The sequence below is a fragment of the Mirounga leonina genome, unplaced genomic scaffold (genome assembly GCF_011800145.1).
Source record: "Mirounga leonina isolate KUSES-001 unplaced genomic scaffold, KU_Mleo_1.0 Mir_195, whole genome shotgun sequence".
NCBI lineage: Eukaryota > Metazoa > Chordata > Mammalia > Carnivora > Phocidae > Mirounga > Mirounga leonina.
The window spans coordinates 6,632,589-6,652,230 of record NW_023270490.1 but is presented as its reverse complement, the minus strand read 5'-3'; the positions used below and the strand labels follow the sequence as shown (position 1 = coordinate 6,652,230).

General features: G+C 46.4%; 2 protein-coding genes across 4 annotated transcripts in view; one reads left to right on the top strand and one right to left on the bottom strand.

Annotated features, from left to right (window-relative positions):
* Positions 1–19,642, bottom strand: part of RTF2 (replication termination factor 2) — a 39,014-nt gene that overhangs the window by 8,801 nt on the left and 10,571 nt on the right. For both annotated transcript variants that reach the window (XM_035025435.1, XM_035025436.1), the window contains exon 5: positions 18,716–18,794. In XM_035025435.1, coding sequence (XP_034881326.1) covers positions 18,716–18,794 — 79 coding nt within the window. The remainder of the gene's footprint in view (positions 1–18,715; positions 18,795–19,642) is intronic.
* Positions 940–11,627, top strand: LOC118023989 (beta-1,3-galactosyl-O-glycosyl-glycoprotein beta-1,6-N-acetylglucosaminyltransferase 7-like). 2 transcript variants are annotated; one of them, XM_035025433.1, is made up of 4 exons: positions 940–1,201; positions 5,241–6,269; positions 7,212–7,307; positions 10,403–11,627. In XM_035025433.1, the coding sequence occupies exons 2-4, from the start codon at positions 5,300–5,302 to the stop codon at positions 10,624–10,626; spliced, it is 1,290 nt and encodes a 429-aa protein (XP_034881324.1). In that variant the 5' UTR covers positions 940–1,201; positions 5,241–5,299; the 3' UTR covers positions 10,627–11,627. The 2 variants fall into 2 exon arrangements, with proteins under 2 accessions (XP_034881324.1, XP_034881325.1); XM_035025434.1 differs by lacking the exon at positions 10,403–11,627 and adding an exon at positions 9,400–9,625.

Genomic DNA, 19,642 nt, shown 5'->3' with positions numbered 1-19,642 from the left:
CACAGGCTGACCTTTCCAACAGGCACTCAAGGTACAGGGGCCACAGCTGCAGCCAAGACTTCACCAGCAGCCGGTGGCCTTTCCTTTCCTGATTCTTGCCCAAGAAACCTCAATCCTGGCATCTGAGGATGTCCCTACAAGCATATACAAGGTCTCACCACCACTGAGAGGCAGCACAAATCTGTTTCTGTATAAAAAGTACACATACCACACACAGCCATGCCTCAACCCCATGAGCTTAGAGAGACTCGACTCTATCCGCCCGATTAAGAAATCTTTCTATGGCCACAGCGCCATCTGTTCCGCAGAAGAGCAACAGGCATCTCGAGTCACCTGCGAGCAGGTGAAGCGAATCTGCACTCATCTGACTAAATGTCAAGCTCAGGTGCCTGGATACCTGCAAAAGGAGAATTCTCCACAGCATGTGACTCCTGTCTCTCGGCTCCATTATTCTTAGGTCTGTCTGGGGGAAACCCAATGAGACAGCAAGTAAGGAAAGCTTTGAAACCAGAGACGGGAAAGAAGGGAAGAGGACAAGTATCCAGCAGCGGAGAACAACAGAAGGGCAGAGTCGCTGCCGGTGAGGCAGAGGCCCCCTCAGCCATGTGCCCTGGCCCAGCCCCGCCCCTGGTGGAGCCGCCGAGCACCAGGCCGGGCACAGCTCCCCTGCGTCCCTGAACTGGGGCCCTCTGGAGAGCCGTGCTGAAACGCTTGGATTGTTCCAAATGCCATTTAGGAAGAAAACAAAATTTTTAAAGGACTTTTATTATTTATCCCTTTAATAAAAAAGGGTCAGATAACCACATCTGGCCTCCAATTTTTAAAAGCATTTATAGAATTTGCCCCTCAACTGCCAGGATCTCATCCAGGCTTCAGAACACCAGACCACTCTGCTGCCCTTCATCTGGGCCAGGCTGCTGACTCGTTGTGTTTTATAAGGCAGTGATCTGGTCCTGGAGAAATGCTCAGAGAAGCAGCCACTACTTTTCAATCTACAGGTCAAAACCAACAAGAATAAAATCCTCCAGGGATGAAAGGGTAACAAAACCTGCCAAACAACTCTGTTCATGTGATTTAAGCAGAAGCCACGGGAAGAGAAGCACTGATTGGGGAGAAGAACCAGGCCGGGCACGGACGCCGCCAGCATTCCGCCCCTCGGAATCTGAGGAGCAGCTTCTGGTGAATGGCAGAGGCTGAGCAGGTACAATTATTAAAATAAAATGTTTTTCTTTGCCTCCTTTATAGTTTTAAAACAGAAACTGGAAGATCAGTAATATTGTTCAGTGCAGATAGAGCAGTCATCTTTTTCTCTCAAAACCAGCTCTCTGGTTTTTGTTTCAGCCAAAGAAAATAAAAGTGGAATATTTTCAAGTTTGAGATTTGATTTTTTTTTTTTAAGATTTTTATTTATTTGACAGAGAGAGAGAGAGGACAAGCAGGGGGAGAGGCAGGCAGAGGGAGAGGGAGAAGCAGGTTCCCCCTGGAGCAGAGCCCGATGGAGGGCTCGATCCCAGGCCCCTGGGATCATGACCTGAGCCGAAGGCAGATGCTCAACTGACTGAGCCACCCAGGTGCCCCTTTCTAAGGCCTTTAAAGTAAATATTTTAAATACAGTTTTTATGAGAGAAAAAAGGGTCTAAAAATCAGTCAGACCGCACTTCTTAATGAGCTGCGTATTCCCCACACTTGAAAAATACCACTTACATGCCTTGGAAATTAGTTCAGTGATAGAAAAGTCACCTGTTTAATAATTATATTTCCATGATGGCAACACAAGTCACGTTTACATTATAGACAAAACCACAACCAGTCACCAAGAATCAAGGCTAGGGAATGTTTGCAAAGCTGAAAGTGGCGCAGGCCCCCCCATTTAGAGGACCGACTGGCCAGCCCCGAAGACGTGGTGCCCACGGGACGGGCCCAGCGCCCACCAGCTGCTGTGTTGCTACAACAGCAAGAGCTACGACCGCCCGCGCCCCCGGGGGCCTGCCTGCCTCAAAGAGCCTGTGTTGACGCGATGACAGCAAAGCTCAACCGCTGGTGACCCATTCGAGGGCACACCTCCTTCTCCATCACAGAGGGAACCCGAGCTGGAAGGAAGGTGACCCAGGCAGCCGTGAGCGCTGCGCGGCCAGAACCGGAGGCAGAAAGGCAGCAGATGAGCACAGCCCAGCTCACACGCCTGTCTCTACAGAAGGGAGGGAAAACACTTAGCCCAGGTATTACCCTGAAGGACAACGGATTACACACGGGGCTTGTCCTCCTGTAATTATTACAAACTACTGAAAAGATCCAATTCCCTGTGGCAGAGCCACAGTTTACATGGGGTGTGGTCTGTCAGCAAAGTGGGGCTAACAACCGCTCTGTGATGAAACCAGACTCTCTTCCTTTGACCACGAGCCTAGAAACAAAACCAAAGATGACAAAGATGACAAACCAAACCTCCAAAACCTCCTCCCCATACTACAGCTGTAACACAATGCGACAAACTATGGCACATGGCTGCCCTTTAACCCAAATCTGTGCGAGTAGTTAAAAAAGCTTTATTTTAATTTCAAGAAGGTATTTCCTTCCTGCTGAATTTCTAGGTTTTATTTTACAGACCAGATACGAAATGCGTTCATTACAGTGAGTTTTTGTGTTTATAAAAACTATAAAAGTATATATACATATAAAAGTATATATATATAAATGTATAAAAAGTATAAAAATGTCTTTAAAATTATGCCATTATGTTTCATGTTTGGGGCCATCCACAAGCGTTTACTGACCTGGCATAGAACACTGTAACTTGGCATATTTGGGCAGTGACTGCTTTTTATTTTTGAAGCGGGATGGGTAAAAAGGAACTATACAAGGAAAATAAATATATTTTTTAAATTCACAACCCACAATCAGCGTTCACAGCTTTTACTGGTTCACAGTTTAAGAACACAAGGGGAGCTCAAAAGGCTGCCTCGTCCATGCTTCATCCACATGGCATCTGTAATAATGACGCAGAAGGGCAAGGGACTAATGTCAGTGTGAGCTAGAACACTGCTCAGAAGCAAATGGGCTTTTTAAACAGGCAATGATAGGACTTTTTATTGAAACCGGGAACAAAGTAATTACTAACACACAGATGTTTTGCCTGATGATCGGTCTTCTTCCTAAATTTCAAAGGTGATGATGCCTTCGTGCATTAATAATGAATCAAAATGCTTCTGGTCACCTCTGTTCCTGCTAAACCTATTTGGGCATTTCTGTAGGGTTCCAAAAGGCAACTCAATTATTATCAAATAATTTCATTAGATAAAGATATCTTATTTTTAATCACTGAACCCTTCTTTAAAAATAATCATAAACTCATGTCAACAAGTCAAATTCTGCCATCACAAAACTTCTCTTGATTTGTTGCATCATTTACTGGAAAGAGTTATAACATGATACAGAATAACAGCATAAAATGAACTCTGAATGATGCAGAACAGGACAGTATCTATGTCCAAAATAAATATTTAAGATTTTTTTTAAACCTGCCAAGCTAAGGGCAGTAACACATGAAAATATGCTCAACATCATTAAACATCAGGGAAGTGCAAAGTAAAACCACAATGAATCACCACCACACACCTATCAGAATGGTTAAAATAATGCATCTGATCACACCAGGTGTTGATGACGCTATAAAGTGACTGGAACTCTCCTACACCACTGTGGGGAAGGCAAAATGGCACAACCACTTTGGGAAAGAGCGGGCAGTTTCACTGTTAGGTATTTAACCCAGAGAAACAAAAACACAGGTCCTATTACCACCACCCTGGAAACCTGCTGACTTAACATTCCAGAAGTTTTTACACTAAGGGCTGTTTTAATAAAACTGCCATTGCTCCTAATTTGGAATTGTGTTTAAAAGGAAGAGAATATACTTTCACTAACTGCCCCCACTGTGCCAAAACAAAATCTTTTTTTTTTTTTTTTTTGAGATTTTATTTTTATTTATTTGACAGAGAGAGAGAGACAGCCAGAGAGGGAACACAAGCAGGGGGAGCAGGAGAGGGAGAACCCTGGGATCATGACCTGAGCCGAAGGCAGACGCTTAACTCTCTTCCTTTGACCACAAGCCTAGCTGAGCCACCCAGGCGCCCCCAAAACAAAGTCTTAAGTACGCAAACGTCATGATTATGAGCTTGCTGAAGTAAGTCATCAAGATTTTCTATTACGTCAGGGAATGGAAGGAGATCTCCAGCATCACAAGTATTGCAAATGGCTACTCAGTGCAATGTGCAGCCTGAGTCCATCCAGGATGGCTGTGCCCAATTCTGACATCATGTTATGGATAAATAAGCACTGGAAAATAAACCACAAACCCACAGTGTATCTTTTACTTTTGTAAAGGTGATTTGTGGATAACTTTTCAGTTTTCCCAAAGGCTGATATATATTTTAATAATTTGAATACATCAGTGTTAATTCTGAGTCGGCAGAGGTCACCTAACCAACTACCATATGTTTTGGTGCTGAGGGCTATACTTTTCAATAAAGCCGCTGAAATACAAAAACAAAAACAAAGGGCCAAAGACTTGTGCGTGAATGCTTATAGCATCTAGTAATATCCTAAAACTGGAAACAATTTCAATGTCCACAACAGATGAACAGAGAAGCTGTGGCATGCCCACGCAATGGAATCCTGCTCAGCAGTAAAAAGGCAAGGACGGTGATAAATGCAATGATGTGGGTGGAATCTCAAAATCAGTATCCTAAGTGAAACAAGCCAAGCAAAAAGCACACAGTGTAGGACTCCATTTATATAAAGTTACAGAACATGCCAGCAAATCCACTGATGGATTTGCCAGAGACAGGGTGGAGTAAAAGGGGCCCGAGGAAACTTTTAGGGGTGAAGGGAATGCTTGTCATGGTGACGTGGTGATGGTTTTGCAGGCGTGTAGGTATAGAAAAACTGAGCGTGTTATATACCTTAAATATGTGCACTTCAGGGAGCCTGGGTGGCTCAGATGGTTAAGTGTCTGCCTTCGGCTCAGGTCATGATCCCAGGGTCCTGGGATCGAGTCCCACATCGGGCTCCTGGCTCAGCGGGGAGCCTACTTCTCCCTCTGACCCTCTCCCCTCTCATGCTGTTTCTCTCTCGCTCGCTCTCTAAAAAATAAAATCTTAAAAAAAAAAAAAAAAATGTGCACTTCAGTCACGTTGCAGGTTGGGGGAGGGCTGCCGCACCCTAAATTCTCCCTCTTGTTCTCTTAGGAAGCTTAAAGGAAAACATTTCACACCATAGTGATGAGAAGGCCCTTGGAGCCTGAAACATGAGCCAGCTGCGAGCCACGAAGCCCGGGCTCCTCCTGTGTGCAGGCATATGCATCTTCGTTTTTCTGTATTTACTGACTCCAACCCCTGAGGAAGCAGAGGAAGAACCCACCTACCCAGCAGTAGTGGAATGTGGCTTTTATCCGGACGAACTGTGTTCAGCTTTATTTGAAGGGAAAGGGGCCGCCCTCCAAATTGCAAAATTTTGCAAAAACCCTCATGGTTCTCAAATTCTTGCTCATTTACGCACACCAGGAAATTGCTCTAGGATTTCCCAGGAGTTGCATTTCATAACCAGACCCTTGTCTGCAGAAGAGAGCAATTTCTCTTTGGCATATATTATAACAATTCACAAGGAGCTGGCAATGTTTGTGCAGCTTCTCAGAGCTATTTATGTGCCTCAAAACGTTTACTGTATTCATGTTGATGAAAAGGCCCCGAAGAAGTACAAGACTGCTATGCAAACCCTGGTTAACTGTTTTGAAAATATTTTTATTTCATCAAAGAGAGCAAGAGTGGCTTACACTGGCTTCACAAGACTCCAGGCAGATATTAATTGTATGAAAGACCTGGTCCATTCCAAATTTCAATGGAACTACGTCATTAACCTTTGCGGACAGGATTTTCCAATAAAAACCAACAAAGAAATCATACGCTACATCAGAAGCAAATGGAATGACAAAAACATCACTCCTGGAGTAGTTCAACCACCAAACATGAACTCCAAGACAAGTGAAAGTCAACCGGAATCCACCCCTGAAGGAAATATCTACGTATCTCCAAACAAAAGATTCAAGGATGAACCGCCCCATAACTTAACAATTTATTTTGGAAGCGCTTACTATGTCCTAACGAGGAAGTTTGTAGAGTTTGTACTAACTGACAGCCGCGCAAAAGACATGCTTCGGTGGTCCAAGGACATCCAGAGCCCGGAACGACATTACTGGGTGACTCTGAACCGACTGAGAGGTAAGAACAATCCAGCAATGTGGCGTCTGTTCAGATCAAAGGCAACAGAAGTTTACTCTTGAGTGAAAACACTATTTCACTACTTTACTATGGCTCGGTAAATAGCTCTGCATTTTGCAAGACCTTTCACTTGAGGAGTATGGGAGGGTCTGGTTTTAGGGGTCTGAAGTTTGCTGAGGGTGCCCCATGTTCCCAAACCAGCCCAGTTGCTTTTTTGTTCCCTCTCTGAAAGGAAGTCCTACCAGCCTCTGAGCAGAAATCTTCAGAAACTTCTTCATTCAGTCATTAAATACTACTACGTACCTACTAGTGCCAGACATTATGCTAGGGGCTCTTTAAGAAGAGAAAATATTACAAGTAGTAATTTTTTGGGTGGCAGACAGGATACCTCAGATAGGTTCCCTGAGAGGCAGAGGGAGAGCTGATGTCCTTCTTTACGTGGACTTATTTTCTCTTTGCGTAAAGCTGAGTGGCTCCTGTAGGGGATGTGACTTCAAGTTCGAACAGCTAAGCTAATCGGTCCAGATGACAGTGCAAACACTGGATCCAGTAGAAACTGGTTAGGATCTTATTATAATCTCTCATATCCACTGAAAATCCTATTTTCGAATCCCCTCAGAGGGCTATCATGGGGAAAGCACAATCCCAAGAGACCCAACATCGTCAGGCCAAGGGTGCGTTGTACGCGTTCGGTGAGTTACTGGGGATGGAGAAAGGGATGAAAGCGAAGCACAGCGCTGGGACGCGAGGCCAGTGTGGTGCTCCCCAGCTGCCCCCAAAGTGTTAACCCCTCATCAGACCACAGCCGAACACTTGGGAGTGAGGCTGGACCCCCACCCCTGGACTCCTGCCTGTGCAGGAAGGGGGAGGGCCGGCGCAGAAGTGGTAGCCAAGGGCTGAGGAGCTGCCTGCGCTGCAATGCCTGGTCTGCTTCCCCCGCAGACGCCCCGGGAGCCACACCGGAGGCCGGCTGGGAAGGAAATGTTCACGCTGTGAAGTGGAGACACGAGGAGGGAAGTGTTCACGATGGATGTAAAGGTAAAAATCAAACCAAACCTAAAAGCAAGCCTTCCCGTTGTAGGCAAACTTGACAACTGCTGCCGGGGTAAGGTCGGGAGACACAGACGACCGTTAGCAGAAGTAGTGAGGGGATGAGTGAGGTTCCAATTCCATGGGGTCAGTTTTTTAAAAACTTCTTATGTAATTATAATACCTAGCAAGCAAAGCGCACAAATCGTAAGTATCTGGGTTGATGCATTTTCACAAAGTGAACACTAAACCGGGCTGCAACTTTAAACGATACACAAGCTAGCTGGTTTCTTCCACCTGCTCCTAGAATTCAAACTGAACATTTATTTAAAAAAGCTCTGGGTCCCCCTGTGTCTCTACTAGAATAGACGAGGGAGTAACACAGGTGTATGCTCCAGAGCGGGTTCTTAAGTAGTTCTTGCTGAAGGAAGGTCTTTTCACTTTCTGCCCTCAGGAGACTCTCCCCGGGAGCTGTGAATTCTTGTCTGGTGTCCCAGAGGTTTTAGTTCCCAGGACAACAGAGAAAAGACAGACCTGGGGTGGGGACGGCAGTGTCCCTCTTTGGTGGACAGGCTAGAAAAGCACTGGCTGACAGCAGGTTCTCAGGCATCACAGTCTGGGGGGGAGATGCCTAGGGACTGGGAGGACCGGAACCGGGCTCCTGTCGCGTTGTTCAGGCCTACTCTCCGGGCGCTGGCTCTCCCTGACCCCCCTAAAGCCCGGGGTAGGGCGGCTGCCTGAGAGGAGCACACAGTCTTGGGGAGAAGACGGAGGCCAACAGTCACAGCGCCACGTCCACAAGTCCAGTGGGGAGAGGTGCAAGCGCTCTGGGAGCCCGCCTGGAAAGGAAAACGAGGTGTCCAACCTTTATGGGGCCGCCAACCATGTGGGACAGAGAAGGCAGGAAGAGTGGGGCAGACGTGCATGCAGGTGGCCGGGGTAGAGCATCCTCTGTCCGAGGGGATCTGGCCTTCCCAGCCACGCAGGAGGGACCACCACATACAACCACCTCTTCTTACTGTGCATTTGGGTGTGGTCCCCGGGCTTGAGTGACAGTAGACCAGCTAGCCACCGGGCTCACCCAGTTTTCAAGCTGTTTAAAAGACTGACCAAAAAGCAGCAGGTTGCAGACAAATGAAAAGTGTAAAACCTAACATCACAGTAATTCAAAGACGAGCAATTCCTGCTGCCATGTACGCAGCCACCCTCCTCTGACAGGTACCAGGTCCGGAAGGGCTAGAAGAATTTTCTACATGTTTTTAATAAATATTTTAGCCAGGATTCAATTAGGGAGCTCACACAGTAAGAAGGTGACAGTCAAACAACAGGCTAAGGAGCAACCCTGACCTTTCTTTAGAAAGCAGGTGCTTGTTGCCATTACACACTAGGGTTGACAAGACTGGTAAATAAATGCTCGGGTAGGGGTGGGGGCCGGGGGCTCAGATTCCTCCTGAAAACATGATCATTCACAGTATAAGAAGTCAAGAAGGGCTGTTGCTATCAATAATAATGATTTAGAATTCTTAGAGTGACAACCTGAATATTTCAATGTTTGTCAAAAAGCCCAATTACTGTGAATCTTAACAAAAATCATCATTGCCCCAAAGTAAACACTTCAGAAAGTTCTTGCCATTGCTCACTTTAGTGTGCAAACCGTCCATAGTAAAGCAGCGATGTGGCCCCTACCTCAGGCCGAGCACTGGCGGGTGAGTGTGGCAGACCCTGCCCCCCTTCCAGAGCCCGGCTCTGGGCCTGCAGTCCATCCTCACAATGACTCCCAGCTGTTAACTACCATGGTCACACTTTACAGAGAAAGAAGCCCAGGCTCTGAGAAGTGAGGTCACTTCCCATGTCACAGGAAGTGGCAGAGCTGGGTCTCAAACCAGGAGCTGCTGCCTGGGGCCCCTCCACTGGATGAGCTGACACAAAGAGGCAGAGTTACCCTGTTGTTATTTGTAATCACCAAAACAGCACGAGCCCGACTCTGAGGACTTTCCATTCGCTTGTGTTCCCTTCCGGCTCAAACTCATGTGTGTGCAAATAACAGAATTATCCAGTTACAATCAAGGTGCAGCTGAAAATCTTTTCACTCTGTCCTAAGTTTTTCAGACTGCCTGTCTTCATATTCAGACTTTTCAACTGGTGAAATGTAATTCTACTGATACTCCGTGACACTGTACCAAGAATACCTACCAGAAAGATCTCAGTCATGACAACAGTTGCGGCTTAGAGCGCTCACCCTGCGAGAGCTGCTTGGCCCTTTACCGGATGAGCGCCTGCTCACCAGGGGAACGTTCTTTCCACCTTTTTCCAGGCTCACCAACAACACTGGATGATTCTGTGCATGGAGTTCCGCCCCTTTCCTCTATTTCCCTCAGGTTTTTAAAAGTAGGATGACTGGGTTGGTGTGGAGAGAAAGGAGGGCAGAGCTGGGCACAGAGCAAGGTCTCCAAGATGGGGAGACCGTTCCCTCACATGCAAACGGAGCGCTCGCTTCTCTGGGAACCGAAGGTGGTAATGGAGTCACCTCAGGGTGTTGGTGGGAGGGTGACAGAGAAGGAAGCGCCAAGCACAGCGTCAGGCACATGAAACATGCTACTGAGCTCATCTCGAAGGAATTCAGCACTGGATTCTAACTATCATTCCAACTTTAATTCCTTCCATTTGTACCACACACTCACTCTGCAGGAGCAAGAACCGACTGCAGCAAGGACCTGTTACCACTGATGCAATTCTTGTGAACTACCCACAACCAAGGAAAACAAAGTTCGTGGAACCTAACAGAATTTAGAGTGGGCCAGGCAAATGAGTGCTATTACACCTCTCTCGTGTGTTCACTAATAACGAACATTCCACAGCATTCCCTTAAAGTAGCCATTAAACATGCCAGAGATCACTGACAGAAGAAACGAAAACAACCCTGTCCCCACGGATTCAAAATCCAACACAGAAGCCCCGGTCAGAGCGATCCGGGAAATCATGGTCGGTCTGAGCTCCTGGGAAGCAGGGGCCTTTACAGATGATCCTGGAAAAGTGTCCCTTTTTGTGTGTGAATGTAAACGGACGACACAAAGGCAGCTCGGTTTTTGTGCTTCTTTCTGCAGGCCGCTACGTCCGCGAGAGCTGCATGTATGGACCAGGAGACCTGCCGTGGATCATTCGGTCGCCTTCTTTGTTTGCCAACACGTTCAACTCAACAGACCCTCTGGTGGTGACGTGCTTGGAGCGGTGGCACCGGCTGCGGGTGCTGCGACAGGCAGAGGCTCCCGTGGAGCCTCAGTGGCGTTTCCCACAGGACGGTCACTTCAACAGGAGACTGAGCCACTGAGCGGGAAGCTGCAGAGTGTTTGCTTTCTTACTGCTACCCACCTGTTCCTGCCTTGTACTAAGAGAACTCTGACCCAAAGAAGGAAGAATGAGAAATGATTCCTTGATACAAGCTAGTCATCAGATGAATTTAGAAACCTGCTGTTGACAAGCCGTTCCTAATAATCGCAGGCCACTCTAGCTTTGAGCAAGCAACCAAGAGAGGAAAAGTGACTCAAAGTACTGCTGGGGGCCCCTGGACCTGCCAGCTGGACTGCTTCCGTAAATAGTGGTGGCAAATCAAAACCTCCCAACACTAGATCCTGACTCAAGTTAGATAAGAACACATCTTATTTCTAAGATACTATTGTGTATGAGATTCTAATAAAGAACAAACTCCCGCTGGAAATGAAACTCTGCTTATCCACAAGAGTCCTCTTTGGCTGCCAGTCATGTTAACTTTGTTCTGGTAATCCTAGAAAAACACAGAAGAGTCACTTCCTTTGGGTAAAATGAAACTAATCCCGAGCTGAAACACGCTTTCGTAAAAAGGCTGCCATACGTTTCCGCAGCCTCGCGGCACTAACAGCACCGTCTGCCCTGACGGCTCGCTCCGCGCTACGCCTGGGCTGCCCCATGCCAGTGACCACGACCACGACCACGACCACAGGGGCTTCAGGGCATTTGAAATGTAGACAGTGTGAGTAAGTGAATTTTAATCTTTATTTTTAAAAAATGTAATGAACTGAAATTTAAATAGTCACATGTGGCTGGTGGTTACCATACTGAACAGCACTGGCCAAAGGCAGGAATGATCTTAATTTTCTCTACGCACAGATTCGGGTCTCTAAACAGTCCATGGCTTTTTCATCATTCTGTGAGGACTTTCTCTATATTCTCTTTCTCTAAAATAGATTGTGGCATCGTACAAGACTGAAAATGTGAAGTGGCACAACATGGAACAACCAAAATAAAGGAAAAGCGGGAACCAGGGAGAAGACACTAAACAAATAAATGTGTAACTCACAAGCAATCTAAAGCCTCAGTGAACTGAAGCTTTGCAATAAAATCAAATCAACTTAGTCAATGCAAATAGCCCTTGGAAAGCACAAAGCTAAATAGAAGGAAAAGAGGCTCTGAAAGCAGGTCCCACAAATCAAATGTAAGTAACCAGAGAACATTAAAATCTTCGTTTCAACAAACATTTCTCCCACTTAGACACCTAATTTCAAGGAAAGCACACACAAAATGTTCAGACTGTCAAAGACGAGAACGCAAGAGCCCTACGGACAGTACAGCTCTGCTTTTCTACACATTTTTTTTTTTTTAGATTTTATTTATTTATTTGACAGAGAGAGACACAGTGAGAGAGGGAACACAAGCAGGGGGAGTGGGAGAGGGAGAAGCAGGCTTCCCGTGGAGCAGGGAGCCCGATGCGGGGCTCGATCCCAGGACCCTGGGATCATGACCTGAGCCGAAGGCAGACGCTTAACGGCTGAGCCACCCAGGCGCCCCTCTACACATTTTTATAGGCAAACACAGTGCTCACAAATGGTGCCAACTGGCTACGTTCTGAAAGCTCAAATTCACCACGACTGTGTCTCCTATGTTTTATGACAACTCACTAGCAAGTTAAGGGCAAAACCCATTTAAAAAAAAAAGCTTGTATCTTTTCAAGTTACTTGAAACACAAGCCTGCCTTCATTTTGTTTCAATGTCAATTGAATATTTCATTTCAATGTCAATTCAATAGTCACACATTAGAAGGGTGTAATCCGGGAACCTACTTACCAGAGTTGCCACAAGGATGAAGCACTTAGAATGATTTCTGACTCATCTCACAGATGAGGAAACTGAGGCACAGGGCAACAGCGGGACTTTCCAGGACCACACGGTTAAACAGGTGGAGCTGGGATTTGGACGTAAGCAGGCAGTCTGGCTCCAGAGTCCAAGCCTTTACTACACCTCCTCACCCTCATCCAAAGAAATGAACTCAAACACAGAGCCGCCCTCCAAGGGATCAGATATAACAGAAGAAGCTATCTCTACAAATCATTCCAGTAAAGATTAAATAAATAAATAAATAAATAAATAAATAAATAAATAAATAAAAATTAGGGGCGCCTGGGTGGCTCAGTTGGTTAAGCAACTGACTTCGGCTCAGGTCATGATCCCGGAGTCTCGGGATCGAGTCCGCATCGGGGGGGGTGGTCCCTGCTCAGCAGGGGGTCTGCTTCTCCCTCTGCCCTCTTCCTTCTCGTGCTCTCTGTCTCTCATTCTCTCTCTCTCAAATAAATAAATAAAATCTTTAAAAAATATATATATATAAAAATTAAATTATAGGGGTGCCTGGGTGGCTCAGTTGTTAAGCGTCTGCCTTCAGCTCAGGTCGTGATCCCGGGGTCCTGGGATCGAGCCCCACATCAGGCTCCCTGCACCGCAGGGAAGCCTGCTTCTCCCTCTCCCACTCCCCCTGCTTGTGTTCCCTCTCTTGCTATGTCTCTCTCTCTCAAATAAATAAATAAAAATCTTTAAATAAATAAATAAATAAAATAAAATAATTAAAAAAGTAAGTAAGAGTAACTTAAAGGCATGGTGCAATGGAGCAGCAGGAGATTCAGGGAAGGACAAGCTGGGTTTCAGCAGCGTGCCGGGGGAACAATGGGAGCCGAGGGTGACAGACAGGCAGCCACCAAGGCTGGGACAGGCCAGGGAGGCCAACAGAAAGCAGCAGCCTCCGCTGGCATCAGAACCAAGAAACTGCTGTTCACTCTACTCTGAGTCACACTCGGTGTTCATTTGTAAGAGGAAAATTAAATCACGTGCAAAAAGAATGTCTGAAACAGACCACTACAGACTGTACCTTAAAGGTGATGCATTAATTGGGATCTTGAGATAATTTCCCTTTTTCGTAGTAGTACCTTCTTGCTAACAATGTAGACTCTACTGTTCAATTTTTCTATTAGATTTCTCTAACGTGAAAAAGTTCAAGGCTGCCTGTGTTGCATGTTATGCAGTTCCCTGAAGCTTAATACCTCCAAAGACCATAGAGATGGCAGAAAGCTAAAATTACCCGCTGGATGTCAGAGCTTGAAAAAAAATCAGCATTCGCAGACCACTTTTGAAGATACCACTTTCCCTAACATTTTCTCCCGTTTCCATTCCCCTTCCCCACGAAAAGACAGCAAAAGAGTAGTGCCCGGGTGGCTCAGTCAGTGGAGCATGCAACTCTTGATCTTGAGGTGGTAAGTTCAAGCCCCACATTGGGCATAGAGATTACTTTAAAAAAAAAAAAAAAGAATCAGCATGAATGTAAATTTTTGTTTCACTTCTGACTTTAAAATATCCACATATCCCACTCAATGACCACAAAGCCTAAATAAATGAAGTCAGTGGCAAGTCAAATGCTACTGGTCACAACTCTAACCTCTAAATCAGGGATTCTCAAACTTTATAGTGCACGCAAATCTCCACGGCGGGGGTGTGAGGGTGGGGAATCTTGTTAAAATGCAGATTTTGATTCCACAGGTCTGGAGAGGAACCCAGGAGTCTGCATTTCTTAAAAGGAGAAAAAAAAAACCCTCCCAGGTGATGCCAATATTACAGGACCGTGGAACATGCTTTGAGTAATAAGCACATCATTTATTTGGCAAACTAATTACTCCAGTGTGTTTCTCTTTATTACAAGAAGGGAAGAAGACAGTGGGGAATACAATTAATTTTTTGGCTAGTCACTTGTTTATAGCAAAAACAAATAAACCAACCAACCTAGCAACTACATCTCTTTGGACCCTGTTTACAGAAATCAAGTGTGCACGCCATGTGTTTCAGAACACACAACCAGAGTGATCTCAAACCCTTGAGTCTCTTCTAGTGAACTGAAAAACCAAATGTATATGAAACTACAGAGTGGAAAGTAGAGAAAACGCACACCCTAAATATCCCTGAGGTTCCCAAGGCATTCTTATGACACTGGTTTCTCTAAATTTCAGACATTACTTAAAAAACCGAAAATATGTGTTTTAGACTTTGATGCTGTGGCTTCACCTCACTTCACTGACATTTCCCTGATGCACTGCAGTTCCTGGAGCTGCACATGACTCTTCCTTTCGGCAGTCTTGGCAGAAATGGCTGCTGTCCATTTCTTCCTGGGCATCCAGCTCTAGTACCTTTCCCAGGCTTCCCTGCAGTTTGGTGTGGCCACACGACTGAGCGATGGACAACGGAACGGGAGCAGAAGTGATGAGCACCACTTCCCGGCCTGGGCCATAAAAATCTCCTACGCTGTATGCTCCCCGCCCTGTTCCCAACAGTCAGCTGAGTGCAGAATACTCCAACCCCAGCAGGAGTCCGAGTCCTTGAGTCTCCCTTGGAAGAAAGCTGTCCGACCAGGAACTGTCACTGCATTAGACACTGGAACGTGAGGGCTGTGGGTCATAGCAGTTAGCCAACCTTACACATTCCTACACTTTAGAGACTTGAATTTAGACATAGGAGTTTGATTCCCGACAGCGGTATATAAATTTGTCATTTATTATTTTAAAATGTTATTGTTTGGAATCTGGATCTAAAAGGAAAGTGTCTAAGAATTTATTATAATCCTTCATTTTACATATTAGAATCTGGGGCCCTGAGAAGTGACAGTCCCAAGCCAGCGCTGGCATGTGACCCAAAGCTGATCCATACCAGGCTCTCAGTGTTGGTTATGTGGATGAACGCCTCCCACTCAAGTGGGCCACTGGCTGTCCCATGCTCTGTGATTTTCTAAATTGCAGTGTCATACGCTGAATGTGTCCCCCACAAAAAAGTTGAAGTCCTAGGCCTCCGTATGTCACAACGTGACCTTCTTTGGAAATCAGGTCACTGTAGATGTAGTTAAGACGCAGTTACTGGGGTGGGCCCTATTCCAACGACTGGTGTCCTTATAAAAAGGAGAAATTTGGACACAGAGACAGACTCCATAGAGAGAAAGCCATAGGAAAACACAGGGAGAAGATGACCATCTCACAGCCCTGAGAAGGAACCAGCCCTGCCAGTACTGTGATTTTGGACTTCACGCCTCAAGAACTATGTGTAAATTTCTGTGAAGTCACCCAGTTTCTGGGGCCTTGTTGTGGTAGCCAGTATTAGCAAACTAATACTTGGAGTTTTTTTCCGAAAACATTTCCCGAAACTTCCTGGAGGATAGCCAGTGTCCTGTCTTGCCTGCCGGAGGTTTCGACAGCCATGGCAGCCGCCCTCATGAGACAGGAAGAGCCAGCGCTCCTGGTTCTCACCTGCCCTCTGCCCCATTGTGCAATCCTGACACCCTTAGTTCCCCTTTCCACCTGCTTCCTTCCCTTCCTTTGAAGTGCCCAAGGTGCTGACGTTTAAAAGTTCACAAGCGTCCAGTAAAACTTCTCCAGTACCAAAAAAAGGTTTCAGACTTCCCTTGCAATTATTTCCATAAAATCAACTTCTCTGTAAAGCTCTGTGCAGGCAGTTCTGTTTTGCTGCAAGTCTGTTAAAGTGGTCATTGATGGATGTGTGAGGTCAGCCTATGACAAGGACAGCTTCATGCCATCTAAGGGATGGTGACCATTATGGGCAGAAGAAAATAAAAGTCTGGCTGCTTTGGATCAGTCAGTCCCCCAAGCCTGGCTGCCCACTGGAATCGTTCTGGGAACTTCAAACAAAAGCAGAAATCCCTGGGGCTCTACCCCAACTGTGAAGATTACAGATTTAGTGGGTCGGAAACAGGGGATGGGAGCATATACTATTGTGGAGGTTCTACCGCACAAGCCTGGTTTGGGAGCCACTGATTCTGGGTATTTGGCTTCTCTAATAAATTTCAGCTTAATTTGCCACCTTCTCATATTTCTTTTCTTTCAATCCTGGAAGCAGACTTCCAGAATGTACTTGCAAATGTCTAACACATAAACAACACCTTCCATACTATGTGGGAAAACACACAGACCTGAACACAATGTATGCAGAGTTGCCTTCCTGCCCGAAGGAACCCCAGGCCAGCCACGGGCCGGCTCCCACGGTGCTTCCCCCACAGAAGCCCCGCGCACACCTGCTGCCAAACAGCTCCTCTTGGTCGGCCATCACCCTCCGTGCGTCCTGCACAGGCCTACATTTATGCTCCCAGAGCATAAACGGCGTCAACGGCGCCGCACCGCACACCCACCTGGACCTGCTCCCTGGGCTGGCCCTCGAAGTTTCCACCATCCAGTCTGACTCACTTCCCAGGCCTCTCTCCCGGCTGGCACAGGCCGCACTGCCCACGTGAGGACTACACCTCGCACTGCACCTCCGTCTCCACGGGCCCTTCTGATGCAGCAGCTGCTCTCTCCTTCCTCTTCTCAAGAGCCCCCACCGCCCCCACCGCCCCCACCCACATCCTACCGCCACCATGTGCGACCTGTCCCATAGCTTCAGGCATCCCTGCCCAGGTACCATCAGTGTCTTGGTGTATTTCTGTGAACGAGCCCATTGTTTCTCATTTTACTTAAATTTACTTTAAACGTTAACACTGGGCGCCTGGGTGGCTCAGTCGTTAAGCGTCTGCCTTGGGCTCAGGTCATGATCCCAGGGTCCTGGGACTGAGCCCCACATCAGGCTCCCTGCTTGGCGGGAAGCCTGCTTCTCCCTCTCCCACTCCCCCTGCTTGTGTTCCCTCTCTCGCTGTGTCTCTCTCTGTCAAATAAATAAGATCTTAAAAAAAAAAAAAAAGTTAACATTATCTCCTGCCATAAATATCAAAGCAGAATCCCCTGCCACTGCGGCAGCCTCTCTCCGAGCTCCGGGACATCGCCCTGTGTTCCCTTCCCAGCATTGGTCACAGTCACTACTGCCGTGCTCAGTTCTCTGAGCACCCCTCTCCAACTGGACTGTGGGTTCCGTGGAGGCAGGGGCTGTATCTGTCTTATCCACCAGGCTATCCCACCGCACCGTGCTTGAGACAGAGGCGGGCCCCTCACAGGTGTTCAGTGAAAGCTGCTGAATGAAAGAACAGTTCACAACAGGAAGAAGCAGGGCGAGGGGCCCAATGAAACCCAAGCAGAGTTAATATGGGTGAAACTACAAACAGGAGCTGTTGGCATCCATGACATTAAACTAAGTGGTAGGTTTTCCGTGGCCAACAGAACACCAGAGACACAAACGTCTGGGTCCGCGGCAGCGACACCGGGAAAGCAGGGCCATCAGCATTTCCGTCATGTGAGCTGCATGGGGAAGCTCCTACATCAGGCATTTGCTCCCTCGTGTGAGCACTCACCGAGGACATGCGACATGCTCTGGAGGTGAGAGATGGACAAGTTTTGCTTCTTGCTCTCAAACGCTCACGGATGGAGCACAGAGGATTGTTAGGGCAGCGAAAATGGTAAATACATGTCATTATACATTTGTCCAAACCTACAGAATATAGACACCACCAAGGGAACCTTAAGAGATTTGGGGTGATGGTGTGTAGGTTCATCAGTTGTAACAAATGCACCCCCCCACCCTGTGGGGGCATTGATAATGGGAGAGGCTGTTTGTGGCGGGGGGGGTGGAGTGCAGAGGGAATAGAGAAAATCCCTTACTTTCCTCTTAAGTTTGTTATGAAAACTACTTAATAATAATAATGAAATAAAGTCTTACAGAAAAAAAAAAAAAGGAAAAAAAACAACTGTTCCAGTCCAGTGGGGAAACCACGATGTAACTACCAATTACATTCTGATGAGATCAGTGGGATAACAAGGTGCCCAGGGAATAGGGAAGGCGGCTTGGCAGCAAGGATTCACAGAGGAAGCAATCGCTCTGGAGCTAAGGTTCACAGGGGGCATGACCTCCCCCAGCTGGCAGGTCAGGGCAGAGGGAACAAAGGCACACACAGGAGGTGGTCAGGGAGCGGCCCGAGCTCGGCCGGAGCTGGCCAGGCAGGCAGGAACACGTCACAAAAGGCAGTCTGAGTCTACACCCAGCAAGGATGAGCCATGGAAGGGTTTTAAGCAGAGAAACAACGAATTAGATCTGTTTCAGAAAGAACTGAAGGATGCTGAAATGCCACATGGAGGGAGGGACCCTAAACCATCTGATTTCCTCAGCTACTAAGACGGAAGAAACGATATATGCCAACAACTCACTGTGTGACAAACTTCTGCTTTTATCTCTTTCAAGGCTCGTTCAGAAAACACACAACCACAGCACCGCAGGAAGCAAAACCTGGGGAAATAATCCAAAATGGAGGATGACTTAAATAATAATTTAAAAATGATCACTCAGATTATTGGTTAACATTTGTTTAGTCTGTACAAAGGCCAAAAACTACAAAGAGAAAAATGGTCACATTTGATTCCATTAAGGAAAAAGAAATCAGTATGTCCCATATATATTTATTTATATACTACTTTAAACCAGAAATATAGGCCATAGTCCCATTCCTGGTCCCTTGTAATAATCCTTTAGAATAATGTCTCTCCTACAAAAAAAAAATAAATACGTTAAAGAAAAAAAAACCCACAAACATAAAAAGTCAAAAGACAGAACAGGAACTCTTGGGAGAGACTATTTTAAATATATATGAGATTCAGTGTTTTTTTTGTTTGCTTTTGATTTTATTTATTTATTTGAGAGAGAGAGAGCACAAGCAGAGTGAGTGGCAGGCAGAGGGAGGAAGAGAAGCAGGCTCTCCACTGAGCAGGGAGCCTGATGTAGGGATCTATCCCAGGACCATGGGATCATGACCTGAGCCGAAGGCAGATGCTTAGCTGACTGAGCCACCCAGGTGCCCCGAGATTCAGTATTTATGAATATTCAGAAGGGTCTCAAAAAGCAAAAATAAACAATGTATCAGAAAAATGGGCAAAGGCATTAACATGCGATTCATGGGAGAAATATAAATGACCAAAACATAAAAATGCTTAACCTCAACTGTTAATTAAAGAAATTCACTGCAAAACAATGATGTGCCATGTTTTACGTATCTGGCAGTAATGAGAGAGACTAAAGTTATCCAGCTAGAAACAGAGGAAACAGGCATGTCTGTTGGTGGTGGGCACAACACAGTGCGT

Coding starts and splice junctions, on each gene's coding strand:
- LOC118023989 (XM_035025433.1), top strand. CDS start 5,300: ATGAGCCAGCTGCGAGCCACGAAGCCCGGGCTCCTCCTGTGTGCAGGC. Junction 6,270..7,211: donor GACTCTGAACCGACTGAGAG/GTAAGAACAATC, acceptor CTTCCCCCGCAG/ACGCCCCGGGAGCCACACCG. Junction 7,308..10,402: donor TGTTCACGATGGATGTAAAG/GTAAAAATCAAA, acceptor TTCTTTCTGCAG/GCCGCTACGTCCGCGAGAGC.